General features: G+C 37.7%; 1 protein-coding gene across 1 annotated transcript in view; it reads right to left on the bottom strand.

The window, feature by feature from the left end:
• LOC135212710 (uncharacterized) overlaps positions 1-15,819 on the bottom strand; it is a 20,271-nt gene continuing 4,452 nt past the window's right edge. The window contains exons 3-7 of the mRNA XM_064246401.1: positions 8,324-8,462; positions 6,900-7,102; positions 6,369-6,504; positions 4,817-4,969; positions 1-1,163 (exon numbers count right to left, since the gene is read on the bottom strand). Coding sequence (XP_064102471.1) covers positions 811-1,163; positions 4,817-4,969; positions 6,369-6,459 — 597 coding nt within the window. The 5' untranslated portion in view covers positions 6,460-6,504; positions 6,900-7,102; positions 8,324-8,462 and the 3' untranslated portion in view covers positions 1-810. The remainder of the gene's footprint in view (positions 1,164-4,816; positions 4,970-6,368; positions 6,505-6,899; positions 7,103-8,323; positions 8,463-15,819) is intronic.

Raw genomic sequence — 15,819 nt, 5'->3', positions numbered from 1 at the left:
GACAAATGTAAGCCTTAGGGACTTACAATACATAACTCAAACATTTTGGGAAGCCCTATTATTAATGTTAAATGTACTATGAAACTTTTCTTCATTTTTTATGTTGAAATAGACATTACCAACGAAATAATTTATTATTATTATTATTATTATTATTATTATTATTATTATTATTATTATTATTATTATTATTATTATTATTAGAGTTTATACACTGCTTGAGAAATGTTATGATTATTCAAACTCCTATATGATTGCTTCGGACTTACATAACCTTTAGGTGCTGAATTCAATGTGATTTCCTCTTGCTGTGCGCAGTGTAATTGCAACTGATTCCAAAGTCAGGAATGATAAATTCCTGTTTTGAAATAGTATTCTCTTCCACGCGACTGGCGAAATAAAATGTTAAAACGCCATTTTCTTTCCCGGTAGGTCGTTACTTTTTTTTTTTTTTTAGCAAATTCCAGCATGCAAACGTCGTTCTTCTCCACTTCAGCAGAAAAATTCCGTTAATAATAAACAGCCTCGTTTACTTTCGTGGGAAAGTTCAGTTAGTGTCACAGTCTCCCTAAGTTTAGGAGGAAAGTTCTGTTGATAATCTCTTCCATCTAAATAAAGTAAAATGCAATTTGCTAACATCAGTCTGTCCCATTTAATGACCTCATTGGTCTCAGTGCTTGGTCTTTCGTGTAAATTTTATATTCAATTCAGTTCAATTCATCTCAGTCAGCTTGTCTTAAGGAAATTGATGACACCCTAAATCATAGTTTTAATAGCGTTGGTCTTTGTTGCCTGGTTTGAGCGCAGGAATCATGTATCCAAATGTATCAACTTCAGTACGCTGGTGGCCTCGTCCAACCTGATCTTTGGTGCACGTGTGTAGCAGATCTGGTGTTCAATGCTAGCGGAATACTGTCCTTGCATGGTGTCGACTTCTTCATAAATGTGTTCTTCTTCGTCTTCTCCGTTCGTTAAGTCTGGTTCCTGAAAGTTTCCATGTCTCTTGTGCATGTGCTCCATATAATGTCCAGCATTCGTGTTTGCAGGATCTTCATTATTTCCAGCGTTTTCGTAAATGGGTTCCTCATAGTTTCCAGATTTCTTTCGTTCCATTTCCGACTGACTCTCTTGAGTGACAGGGTTTACGGGTCCAGTGTCTGTACCTGAGTGGAAACATTGAGACATTCACTTACTTTTCAAGCATTAGTTGTGCTAGAATCGTCTGCTTTTTCGTAATTATCAGTGCTAGAATTCTGTTAGTCGGGTTACATAAAATTAGGTTTGCAATTATACTGTACTACTGGAGGGTCGCTCACGGACTCACACACCATCCATCTTACCTAGCCGGCTGATCTCCTCACAACGAACTTATCTGACATACGCTCCAAGCACACACATACAAGGAAAGCAGTAGATGTCATGCATCTTTTGTATATATATTTTCATTCATATTAAGGTTTTTAAATGTGTCATTCTTAACACAAGCATTACAATGTCAGCATTCCAGCTTTATGTATCATAACTTCATTCGTGTGTTGTATACTGATTTATGTACATCTTTCTATCCTCCAACAAACACAGTTGATTGTAGTCTGAAGTCTGCTTTGTTCACCTCATGTCACGCACTACATTTCCACAAACAAGAGCTATTGACCTGTCTATTAGTGACCACGGAGATGAGCAGCCCAACAGGCCCCAATAACACCAGCCTCTCCAGCGACACTGCAGCCGCCTCCATATGTCTGTCCCCATTCACACCCCACAACCCAGAAGCTTAGGTCTTCAGGGCAGAAACAATATTCTGATTGGAGAAAATTACCTCCTCAGCACAGAGCAGACGCCATCGTCGAATTCCTGCCAGACAACTTTTTCAAGCAAGTCGCAGGATGGCTCACAGAACTTCAAACCATCACTGCAGATCACTGAAGGATCAGCTGAAGTCATCCTTGAGTATGTCAGCTACCCTCAGAGCCAAAAAATTTCTGAACATGGAGACAGCCATAGGAAACAAGTGGACATCGCATGTCTACAAGCAATTGTGGCAGCTCAAAACAGTACCTCACACAGATAGCCAACCCGAGTCAACGCTGGACCTTGTTAGAGATGTCCTCCTCACAAAACAGTCCTGACAAACAATTGTGGCCATGCCCAATGCCTCCACCATGCCCATCGATAAATTCCTAAAATTGGTTAACACAGAACACATGGCCCACAAGACAGCAGAGCCCACCTAACCACCCATAGGAGCAGCAGCACTACGGTCTCAGAAGTCAACCAAAACAGAATCCAACAGTGACCCAGGGGGACTGGCCACCACCATGCACAAGCAGAGCTTCCCCAAATAATTCATCAAGGGAAACACCAGACAGATGAAAGACGACCAGAGGAAATATGCTTCATTCACTGGAGATTTGGAAAAAAAGCCCGCAAATATAACATAGGATGCCTGTTTTAAAAAAAACATGCAAGAGGGCGACCCAAACAAGTAAACATCACATGTGAGCAGACTGGTTGCCTTGTAAGAGAAGCTGTGCCTGCTTACTGCTGTCTTTCTTCCAGATACAAACACAAGGACTCCATGTATTTCTTCATCTGGGGCGAAAAGTTGCAAACAGAATTCTTCATCAACACCGGGGCATGCAAATCATTTGTGCCAGCCAGCCCACACAAACAACTCGACCCCTCCTCACCCAACAACTTCCATGTATCCACTGCCAGTGGAGCACCACTCAAGATGTACAGGAAGCTAAATATGAATGTCGTTCAACAGGAAAGACTACAGCTGGACCTTCATCACAGCAGATGTGACGATAGCAGTTTTAGGAGCACACCTCCTAAAAGCACATGACCTGCTAGTGGACATAGCATCAGAGCAACTAATCCCAACGACAGCTGTGCATATAATCCACCTCCATATTGTTATCACAACAGCAAAGACGAGTAACAGGCCTCATTGCAGCATCTACGCACTGCCAGAGATATGCTGACTTCTACAAGAGTGCCAAGAGGTCTTCCCAGACGACCTGCAGCAGGACTTAACTGAACCAGCAAAACAACCTACAGCACCACCACTTTTGATAAATTCCGTCAACAACATCCAGCTCAGGATAGCCTATCCCAAAATAGCAGAGGTGCAAAGAGACAACATGGACCTACAGCAACTGCGGCGGGACAACCCCACCTTTACATTGAGCGACCTGTCAATCAACAATGGAGAAACGACATCGCCTGGGAAACAGGTACTGGATGCCCTTGTCCCTACCTGTCAGAAGGCCTCAGAAGAAAGGCTTTCAACCTAGCCCACAACCTGTCTCAACTATCAGGCTGAGCAACCGCCCAAATTTTAGCAGTGCAATTAATCTAGCGGGGAATGAAAAAACACATAAAAAACTGGACATGCAAATGCCTTCTGTGGCAGACGTCAAAAATAACAAGTCATGTAGGAGAGTTCCACACAACACACTGCTGATTCACCCACATCCACGTCAACATAGTGGGACCTTTACCCCCTCCAAGAGGTACAGATACCCTTTCACCATCATCAACAGAAATAGCAGGTGGCCCAAAGGAATACTGTTGTGGAACAGATGGTGGAGAGTTGTGTGCAAGCTCTCATTAGATGGTAACAGACATGGAGTCCTGCAGATCATCATTAGCGACAGGGGAGCCCAACTTCATGTCCACCTATAAAATGACCTTGCAGATAGTTTGGGGGCAAAAATAAGACACATGATGGCCTACAACCCAGAAGCTAACAGCATCATTGAAAGGCTTCACCAGTTGTTGAGATCATCATTCACTGTGAGATGTCAAGGCGGAAGTTGGAGAACGGCGTTACCTTAGGTCTTGCTTGGCCTGAGAATGTCACAACACGTAGCATTCAACGCATATCCAGCAGAATCCCTGTATGACCAATCCTCAACGAGCTGGCAGACGTTTACTAACATCCAATGAGCCCAGCATCCCCATCCGACAACCACAAAGCATTAGAAGAAATAATGCTGGTCAAGATGACTTACCACATAGCCAGAAAAGTGTAAGTCTCCAGTGAACTGCAAAATGCAAAATATGTGTTCATACAGGTAAACACACACAGAACCCCCTCTCCCCAGGCTATTCGGGATAATACCATGTCATCCAGAGAAGACACAAGACCTACTGCATGACAGTTGACGGCAGAACTACCTGGGTCTCCATCGACTGCCTAAAGCCAGCATACCTCCCATACATCGGCCGATGGAGGGGGTGGGGGGGTGTGTTGAGTCCTTTAGAGTTCCACACTGACCCACACATTGTTCATCTTACTCTTGGCAGGCTGATCTCACAACGAGCATCTCTGACAAACACGTCAAGCGCGCACACACAAAAGAAACACAGTAGATGTTATGCATCCTTTGTACATATACTTTCATTCATATTAATGTTATGTTAAATGTATCATTTATAGCACAAGCATTACAACGTCAGCATTCCAGCTATATGCATCGTAACTCCATTCATGTCTTGTATATTGATTTATCTACTACATCTTTCCATCCTCCACCAAACACAGTTGATTGTACTATGACCGCTGTCTTGTTCGTCTCGTGTCAGGATTTACATTTCCACTCACAAGAGCTATTGACCTGTCTGTTTGTTGTTTGAATGAATTAGTAAGTTTGTAGACGCAGCCTCTTACTCACACCTTCTCTAAAGTACTATACAGATTTACTTGCTGTATATTCTATCTTATCAGACTTAATAAAAATGAAAGTGCTTAATTTAGCTGTAAATAATTTTTGCAGTGTTAAATTTTGTGGAATGAATGGCAACCTACCCTGAGAGCGTGTAGCCGATGCCTTCAGGTGATAAATGTACAGGGCTGCAGCAATTAACGTCAGCACGTAGAGACAGCTGATGACGATGGTCAGTACACAGAAAAAGGCACAATCTTCCATTTCTCCTTCTGCTGTGCTCTCGACTTCGTTTTCTGGAAGAAATGATAAAGCCTCTTAGTAACCAGAATACATTTATGTTTCTTTGATATTATTACACATCAGAATTATGAGTAAAGTGAATTGTGAGGTCATAAGGTTTTCATTTGAAATAATAAATCATAGGAATAAAGAAATTACTTTAAATCTGATATGGATATTATAATGAGAGTGAAGAGACACGTTGGTCGTAAAGTAGTTATGAAATTATTAATCCCTTGGTCTTCGATGCTTTGCCACTTTTATATTTTGTATTTTTTGATGACCTACATAATTATGCGGTTACATTTCCTCTTTACATGGGCCAATAAGACCACAAACCCGTCAATAAACAAGTTTTGTTACTTAAAATGCAAACGAAGATCACATTAAACTGCCAATAAGGTTGATATAAGAAAGAGTTCAGTTTTTCTAATTACGGAAACAAAAACAAACGTTGAATTCAGTAAACATTTGAGGCACGAACGGTGGGTCTGAGAGCTCTGTTTAGATATACTCTATAAATACAATTTTCCATGAAACTTCTTAAAACCCACTGCTTCCCAAAGTTCCAGAGACAATACACTTGCAAGAAAAGATCAGGAATGTCGTGCTTTTTATTAGTTTTCTGTAAAAGAAAACAGTTGAGGTGGCTTTGTCTTTCTGACCGCCCCCAGATCTTAAGAACTATTGAGGTTAGATCTAGGTCTGCAAATTGTTATGTTGTTCATCCACCCTCCAATCATCAAACATACTTGCAGCTTCTAGCCTCAGGAGTTTTTACTTTATTTATGGTTAAAGGTAGCCATAATCGTACTTCTGGTACCGCAATACTAGGTACCATCACCACAGGCCACCACTGGACGGTGGCTGAGTTTCATGGGCTGCAGCTTAGAGTTTCACGGACCGTGGCTGAAAGTATCATACAGCATTATACACTTTAGAAAACTATTTATGTTCGTAGAAACTGCCATACCGATAATGGCGAAAACCACCCCAGCAAGTGATTCATATCTTGTAACTGCTTTGGTTGTGGGGGTTTCTCTTTCCTGGCATTCCAATTTTAATATAGATGGCATTCCAATTTTAATATTTCTCTAAATAAGAATATTCTGTGGTTTGGCAAAATATTACTGAAGCAAATTGGAAAAGTAGCGTGCGATAAAACTTAATGTATGAATGTGCAGCTCAAAAGACGTCTTCCAGACTCTCTTGCCTTTGTATATTATTGCATTGCCCTTTGCTTTTTAAAACTAGCAATAGGGAATAGCTTAGTTGTTGCGTCATAACATATAGTCCAGATGCAAGTCTTACCCTGCCGTAAACAGATTGATTAGTTGAAAAGAATGATGGTAATACTTTGCTATTGTGGAGAGAGAGAGAGAGAGAGAGAGAGAAATTCAGTTTATGGCTTACCTGCTTCTAGTGGCAGATAAAACATTTGCCACTGGATTGGAACCTCACTAGACACATTAATGCGCCTTCCTTGTAATGATCTTGATTTCATGGGAATGGTGAAATCAGGAATGTTAGGGTATCTTGGATTTATCCACTGAAAAATAAAAATAACTTAACAAAATATGTGGTACAGTGTATATATTCCTGTGTCTATACTGCAAAGGATGTTTTAAATCTTAATTACCAACAATTTGCATGAAAATGAACTTCGTGAAAAGAGTGAATAAGAAATTTGTGAAACGGTCAAAGATAAACATGTTCAAATTATCTCTGCAAAATTCAGAAAAAGATTAAATCTAAGAGAAGATATGAATGAAATAATAAAATACAAAAAATACGCAAAAAACTGATGAGATCGAGAAAGAAGCGGTATATAGAACATGAATATAACACACAACGAGCAACAACAGTGAAACAAATACTGTTAGTCGTAACTACTCCAGCTCAAGTAAATCAAATATTATCCCACATATGATACGAGTTACTAACATCTTCATATATAGCAACGGTATCCCATTCCTTATTGGGTGTTTGGGTGAAACTGAGTAGGTGAATGAGCTCATTATTCACGGAGAGAGATAATTCAAAATCTGACTTGGTTCTGTCTTCCGGGTGATACAGAATGAAGACGGCTTCTCTCGCTGGAAGATCGAAAGAAACTGCACTCCCGCCAGATGTTCGTTTGATCTCACCTGAGAAAGAGAGTTCATTTGAAAAGCCTTTGATAATTCTGAACATTTGAAAAATCATAGATTTTGACGATGAAACTTTTATCTTTGAATAGGTTTTTGCTACTTCTTATTCATTTTAAGCTACTATAAGATTTGTTTTTCAGTTTTGGCTAGTTGCACATCTTTATTTCGTGTGGAACTACCAAAAAATAATTCAGTTATGCTGATTTTGTTTAGGGAAATAAAATTAAGTCGGTTTCAGTCAAACTATCTCAAGTGGTTCACTTTTGTCCAGCGCAGGTAATATCATCTTACTCCGACTAATTAATTAGTAAAGTATATGTAAAAGACTCCCAACATTACAGAGGAATGAATTCCAGGATTATCCTGTGGGAACTGGTCCGGAAATGTGTTTGTTGACCTTAGCAGATAATTTGGTATCTTGTCGCTAGTTGACCGTTCTGCGTCACGGGATGGTGTTGGGGCGCAGGGCTTGTTTACGTATAGAGACAGGGAAGTTGAAAGACATCAGTAAGTTTTTCTCATTTGTTTTCTTATATTCAGGTCTTGCCTACCAAAAATTACCCTCCCCTGTTCTTGAATGTCATCTAAATCTATTTTCCCCTATTTATGTTTTAATCCCAATTACTTAGGGAGATTGTGGCAGGTTTTGTGCAAATTCATTTTGTTTCAGGACAGTATTAACTGTCTACTTAAAGATACTTTTCAGATTCTCGATCTTGGAATGTTGGTGACATACTGTTGGAGAGAACATTTCGATCAAGACACGTGAAGTCTGGTCATTCTGACTTGACGCATGACATCCAAAGGAGTATTTTCATTTAAAGAAAATATTTTCATCTCGATCCTGTTTTATTAGATTTCTAAGCATGTCTGTTACCCATGGGTACGGTAGAAAAAATATGGTACTGCAGAATGGTAAACATTTATTGAATGTTTTCAAAATTATTATTTCGATAAAGGAAGAGATATTGATGAGTTTACCGGATTAAAATAACTTTGAACGCTTTTGGGGGTTACTAAGATCTTTATAAATGATCAACATAATTGGAAAGCTAATATATATTCATAATAACCCGGGTAAAGTATAAGAGTTTTATTCATATGGTAGTCAAGATGAATAAAAATTCAGCAGCTATATTTCTGAATATCTTCGAAATCTATTCTATTGCAGTCAATAACATTAATTCCTGAGGAAGGCATTGAAGGAAAACGACTTACTATCCTTGAAGGGCAGTGAAAGTAACTGCCAGTCTGTAGGGGCGTCGGTTGTTACAAGTAGGCTGCGGACTTTTGGCTTCTGAGTTCCAGGAAAATGAGCAGATTTGCATTGATCATAGTACTTCGGCTGGTCTATCCACTGCAAAGAGAAAGTAGTTTTTGAAGAAGACAAGCCGTACAACGACATTGATGCAGATTATTTTTCTCTTTAAGTTACGTATATGTTGCTAACATCTGAAATATTGGTCCATGCTTCAGATAAGAAATGTATTTAAGACAATGAATCTCTGTTTTCTGGAAGATAATAGATTTCGAATTTGTCAGCATTCTCATAAAATAGAAATGACCTTTGTATCTAAAAACCCATCCTCAGAATTGTGGTTTACTTGATTGATGTGGCTTTCTTGTTATTTGCGTTTGATGGATATTTCAGGTGTCACACATTGTTACACCAAAAGAAAGTGAACTAGAGAGAGTGATCAAATCAAAGTTTTTCAGCTCCTTTTAAACCCTTGAATTACAATTTTAAAAACTTTGGCCACATTAATCATTAAAGTAAAATACATAAATAAATACGAGTCACTCTTATTCGTTCAATCTTTCAGTTCTTACCTCGGGTTTAATTATCCGCCGACCAGTTCCCTGGTGGACACAGCGTCAGTAACCTAGGTGTTATGAGGCCAGTCTTAGTAGCCATACTCAATCAATAAATCCCTTGTGGCTTGTAAACGCCAGGAAATTCTTAGAACTATGAGATCAGCTTTCACCAGCTACCGAAGACGAAAATGTGAGTATTGCCGTGTTGATTTTTGAAAGGAAAGGAATTTTGAACAATTTTCATATCTTGACTAATTTCAAAAATACCCTTGACCTTAGATTGGAAGAGTTAGAAAAATAGCAGGCAAATTTACTACTTGTCAACCTCCAGTTATCACGATTAATGGTAAAGGGAACAGGGTGAAATTGATTTTAATATATCAAGAAATGAACACTACAGTGTACCTTTTACTACGAGGGAGTTTGAATCAGCCTTAAGTTTAGTGAATCAGCTCCTGGACTGGATGATATAACACATTTAATAATTAAGCATACCCCCGAAAATACTAGATTTTTCATAATAAGCCTTATTAGCAGAATTTTTCGAGAACATGTCTTCTTTAAGCTATGGGAGTTGTTAAGGTTATTGCCTTTTGTAAGACCAGGGAATGACCCTCTCAAGACAAAGAATTTTCCTCCCATTGTTTTGACGTTATTTCTGTAAGATCATGGAGAAAATGGTGAGTACACCTTCTATGTGGTGTTTAAAATATTGTAAATATTTGTCGCATGCTCAGTGTGGTTTTCGAATATGTACTCCACAACTGATGTGTTGGTTCTAATGGAATCGTCAGTATGTAAAGTTTTGCTAACAAGCAGTATCATGTCACTGTTCTTCTCTTTAATCTTGAGAGGCTTATGATACAACGTGGAAACATAGCATTCTGAGGGCCCTTTAGGAATTTGGCCTGAGAGGCAAAGTACCTCTTTTTATCAAGGTTCAAAGTTATTTCAGGATCAGATTGGAGCAACAGTGTCAGATGTATTCAACCAAGAAGGAATGCACAAGGAGGTGGTCTTTGCATAGCCATGTTTAACTTAGCAATCAATGGGGTATTGTAAATAATTGGCCCAGATATACCTTTTTTGTTAATGACCTTTCGATATCGTTTGCAGCAACAAGGATGGCAGTGGCTGAACTCTGCCTTCAGCTGTGCACTGATGATGAAGTAAAGTGAGCTGAGATGAATGGTTTTAGGTTTTCAGCTAATAAAACGGTAACCATTCACTTTGGCCGCTTAAAAAGATTCCATCTTCATCCAGATCTATTCATACATGAGCAGAGAACTCCATGTGTTGGTGAAACAAGGTTTCTTGGGTTGATTTTTTTATAGGAAGCAGACTTGGATCACATATCTGAAATATATTAAGACAAAATGTTGATAGCAATGAATGTGTTGAAAGTTGTGCCCCACCCTTCTTGGGGTGCAGACCAAACTCAAATGTTGAAACTATAAAAAGCCTAGTCTTTTCAAAGTTGACTTCTGGGTGTGAGGTGTACACCTCGACAAAGCCTAAAAGCTTTAAAATGCTTAATTCAATTCATCATGGAGGAGTAAGATTAACTACAGGAGCATTGAAGTTATGTCCCACTGAGAGCAAGCATATAGATGCTGCTGAGATGCCTCGGGATCTTCATTACCAACGTCTGCTGGTTCAGACTTGGTTCAGGTTTCAGAGGCTCACTAAGTCCTTACCTTAACCATTTGCTTTTAGAGTAAAACATTTAACCCATCAATTAAACGTGCGAAAGACAGAGACTTTACCAGCTACATATTCGGTTAGCAACCCCGTGGAACCTTCCACAGGTAAAATGGTGTAGATATTTTAATTCGACTAAGGCAGAAGTGTCCAATGAGGCAATGCGGGCAATATTTTTAGATAATTCTTCCCAGTATGGTAGCTCCTTAGCAGTTTTCTCGGATGGCTTAAAGTCAGACGCTGGCATCAGCTTTGGAGTGGCGTTCTCTGATGTAGAAAGAAGTGGGACATTATCATCTGTTGCATGTATTTTTACAGCAGAACTGCATGCAATTTTAAAGGCCTTGAAGGAAATTTTAACTTAGAATGGAGGTAATTCTTCTATATATTGTGACTTGAGAAGTGTTGTTCAGTCTTTAGAATCTTTTAATTCTTTAAAACCACTGATTTTAGAGATATTCGAATGGCTGCTTAAAGTGAAAAGAAGAGGTACAGAAGTGAAATTTTGCTGGGTGCCTCCCATGTTGGGGTTCATGGGAACGAGCAAGATGATCAACTTGCTAAGTCATCAGTCACCTCCCCAGAACTCAGAAGAGGTCTCTTACCATGTTGGGATGTATATTGTGTTGTAGGTCAGAAAATGAAAAATACTTTGGCAGTCCTTTTTTGGAAGGAATTTAAACAAACCAAAAGATGCACAGTATTACATCATTAGTATCTCCTTGGTCATATCCCTATATGACAAGGAGACAAGAAACGATGATGAGCAGACTTAGGCTTGGACACACAAGATGATTGCCAAGTATGCTTCTGGTGAGACAGAGGCATCAGAAATTCACACAAAACATCAAACTTACGGCATTGACCATTGTAACCTCTCAATTCTTTGCTTGGTTTCGTATGGCTACTTCTTGTGTCTTCACATCAAGTGAAGAGCTTTGATTTGACCGTTGTCGCTAGCTTGCTTTCGCCTTATCTCGTTTGCTGTGTCCACATCCTTTGTTTTCCGATGTTGATAATGACCACGGAATCAATGCTCTTAATCATTGGGCTGTACCATAGAATAAGTCCCATGATCGTCTAATGAGTTTACACTAGGCCTCACAGCATGCTTCATAAGTCACCTCTACCAGCATATGCCAGCCCACCTTGGTGACGCATCTTGCTGCAAAGCGCATTTTTGCCTTTACACTGTAACACAGTAGTATCTTCCTGACAGCCACTACGAGTGGTGGCGAGGAAGAATTTGCCTGTTTTCCCGTTGTTGTAGCACAAATGTATGACCAAATGCACAGTTGTGATAAGAAAAGGGGGAGATGGACAAACGATTGTCTTCTACAGCGAAGGAACAAAGGAACTTATGGAAGAATCTTCAACGAGCTTTCTGAAGAACGGGCTTTAAAAAAAAAAAAAACTTCAATATTGAAGGTGAAGTACCATGGCAACGACGTATTGTAGGACTGGAAAATTAAGTGATAACTTTTCATTAAAAGGAAATAAAGATCCTATAACTAAAAAAATTTTAATTTATAACATCAAAATATTTCATATAAAAACCATTTTTACCTCAGCGTTTCATGATCTGATTAAAATTTTAGAGAAATAATGAAAAATACACATTAGCAATACCCCATATTTATACTGATGAATCGTTACACTGAGCAACAACTTACTTGTAAAATATGTTTACCTCTGTCATTTCCAATGATGAAGTTGACTCTTGAATATTGTCATCTTGCAAGAAATGAAGCAAATCATAGCACCAGAGCTTAGGAACATAAATCATCTGTTCCAACCCCTGATTTCTTTTCTTTTTATTCCCGTTCATTTTTTTGTTCGCGCTTGTCTAAAGGGTTCCTAAGCTTAAAGGTACACTTGAGTACAGTGCTTCCTTTATTTATTTGTTTTTGCCATTTGCCTCTATCTGTAATTATTTGATTCTTCCATTTACTTATTTTTCGTTGAAAGATGAAATTATATACTATATATATATAATATATATATGTGTATATATATGTATATATAGATATATACGTGTGTATGTATATTAGCTGGGATTTTATGACCACCAGAAGAGTTGGAAGACTTCCCTGAATCATGATAAGGGAGGATAGAGTATAATAGTGTAAGTAAGATAAAGCTCAGAAAGACTTGAATAGTGAAATATCACATAGGCTCTTTGCTTCCCACGTCGTTAGAGGCGATGATTGGATATATATATGTATGTGTGCGTGTGTGTGTGTATATATATATATATATATATATATATATAGATATATATATATATATATATTATAGAATAACTTGATCACGAAGTATATAAAACGTGATGCTATGTATAAATAAAGGTTTTTTTGCCACGAAGGAAAAAAATGAAAAAACGAGTTGGCCGAGTACTTTCGGTCTTATTCGGACCCTTTACTGAGGCATACTGGTTTTACAAAGAACACCATAGTCAAAAGAAGGCTTAATATACAAACTGACACTACCAAATTAGCCATAAGGGCGATTTTCACTCTACAGAGAGGAGGAGGAGTCATAGGCTAGCCACACCTTGAAGGATACCCGCGGTAAACAAGTGATTCTTCCAGAAAAAACAGTACATTTTGAAAACAACACGGGAGCATATACAATTTAATATCATGAATTTTTACACAAACTTTCCCAACAAAAAATTATTATTAATGAAAAGACGAAAGAAAATATAAATATATATATATATCGAGCAAGAGAAAGAGGGAGAGAAAATATCGAACCAAGAGAAGAAAGAGAGAGAGAGAGAGAAGACAAGAGAGAGAGAGAGAGAGAGAGAGAAAGACAGAGAGAGAGAGAGAGAGAGAGAGAGAGAGAGAGAGAGAGAGAGAGAGAGAGAGAGAGAGAGAGAGAGAGAGAGAGAGAGAGAGAGAGAGAGAGAGAGAGAGAGAGAGAAGAGAGAGAGAGAGAGATTAATAACTATATACATGTGGGACTAATTTATTAGTTGTTCATTTATTTTGAGGTCCTTCATAAACATCTTACAAATATATGGGTCCAAATGGTACATTCCAGACTAAGATTTAGGTTGTTTTTATTAGTGATTTGTATAATTGCCGATTCCAGTAAATTTCTTGAAACATAATCATTAGATCTAGCAATTACCGAGGCATCACCCCAATTAATACAATGAGATTTTTCACTCAGATGGATAAACAGTGCATTTGAAGTCTGGGCTGTTCTAACTGAATACATATGCTGCTTAACCCGAACACATAAATTCTTACTAGACTGACCAACGTAAAACGATGGGCAATCCTTACAAGGAATTTTGTAAATGATGTTGTTATTTGTTACGGGACTATTCTTAATTAGCATATCTTTAATGGTATTGTTATAAGAGAACACTACATTAACATTAAATGATTTAAATATTGATTTTATGGTTTCAAACCCACGAAAATAAGGTAAGCTAAGTACATTTTTAGGGATTTCTTTTTCATTAATAGCAACATTATAAAACTTTTTATGAGCTTTTTGATAACATAAATCAATTAAATGAGGTGGGTAGCAGAGATCGTTTCCTATCTTTTTTATGTATTCTATTTCTTGGTCCAGGTATTGTGGACTCGTGATACGCAAAGCGCGTAGGAACATAGAAGAAAAAATTGAAATTTTAATATTAAGATGGTGGCCAGAATAAAAATGTACATATGTTAAATTATTTGTGGGTTTTCTATAAATACTGAATTTGCATTGGAAAGATTCTCTATGTATTAATACATCTAGGAAAGGGATGACATTGTTATTTTCAATTTCAACAGTGAATTTTATGGATGGCACTAAATTATTCAATTTAGACAGTAAATCATTTACATCGATACCACTAGGTAAGACTACTAAGATATCATCGACATATCGGTACCATTTTAAGGGGATAAGTGTGATATTCGGGAGGTGTTGTCTCTCAAAAAATTCCATATATAAGTTTGAAAGGAGAGGTGATAAAGGGTTACCCATGGCCATACCAAATATTTGTTGGTAATATTCTCCATTAAAAATAAATCTGCAATCACAAATACATAACTTAATTAAGGAAATTATGTGACTAACGGACATAGGCAATTCATGCAGTACAAGCTCATTACTTAAATATTCTAGCACAGAGTCAATAGGGACTTTTGTAAACAAAGAACTTCCCCGCTCGCTACAGAAAAAGTTTAAAAGAATTGAAGAATGATAATAGCTTACACATTACCAAGGCTGATAAATCCAATAGTTTAGTGGTTCTTGACAAAACTGACTACATATCACGCATGCATACTTTACTTGAGGATGAAATAACTTACAAAAAACAAAAAACTTGCAAAAAAATCCGTTGGACCAAGTAATAAAAAACTTTAATATCAATATCAAACAAATTCTTAAAGATAAAAAAGAACTTTTGTGTCAGTTAACTGTAAAGTGTCCCTCATTACCTTATTTATATGGCCTAGTCAAAACTCATAAGGAAAACAAACCTATGCGCCCAATTATTAGTACTGTAGGGTCAATTGCTTATAAACTATCTAAATATCTTACTAAACTGTTATCCCCGCTACTAGGAACTGTATCTAATTCACACATCCGGAATTCTCTTGATCTTGTAGAGAAATTAAATAACATTGTACTAAACCCTAGCGATATTTTTGTCAGTTTTGATGTATGTTCTTTGTTTACAAAAGTCCCTATTGACTCTGTGCTAGAATATTTAAGTAATGAGCTTGTACTGCATGAATTGCCTATGTCCGTTAGTCACATAATTTCCTTAATTAAGTTATGTATTTGTGATTGCAGATTTATTTTTAATGGAGAATATTACCAACAAATATTTGGTATGGCCATGGGTAACCCTTTATCACCTCTCCTTTCAAACTTATATATGGAATTTTTTGAGAGACAACACCTCCCGAATATCACACTTATCCCCTTAAAATGGTACCGATATGTCGATGATATCTTAGTAGTCTTACCTAGTGGTATCGATGTAAATGATTTACTGTCTAAATTGAATAATTTAGTGCCATCCATAAAATTCACTGTTGAAATTGAAAATAACAATGTCATCCCTTTCCTAGATGTATTAATACATAGAGAATCTTTCCAATGCAAATTCAGTATTTATAGAAAACCCACAAATAATTTAACATATGTACATTTTTATTCTGGCCACCATCTTAATATTA

This window comes from Macrobrachium nipponense, chromosome 41 (assembly GCF_015104395.2).
Source record: "Macrobrachium nipponense isolate FS-2020 chromosome 41, ASM1510439v2, whole genome shotgun sequence".
Lineage (NCBI taxonomy): Eukaryota > Metazoa > Arthropoda > Malacostraca > Decapoda > Palaemonidae > Macrobrachium > Macrobrachium nipponense.
The sequence above is the reverse complement of the archived record's forward strand: the minus strand, read 5'-3'. Positions and strand labels throughout refer to the sequence as shown.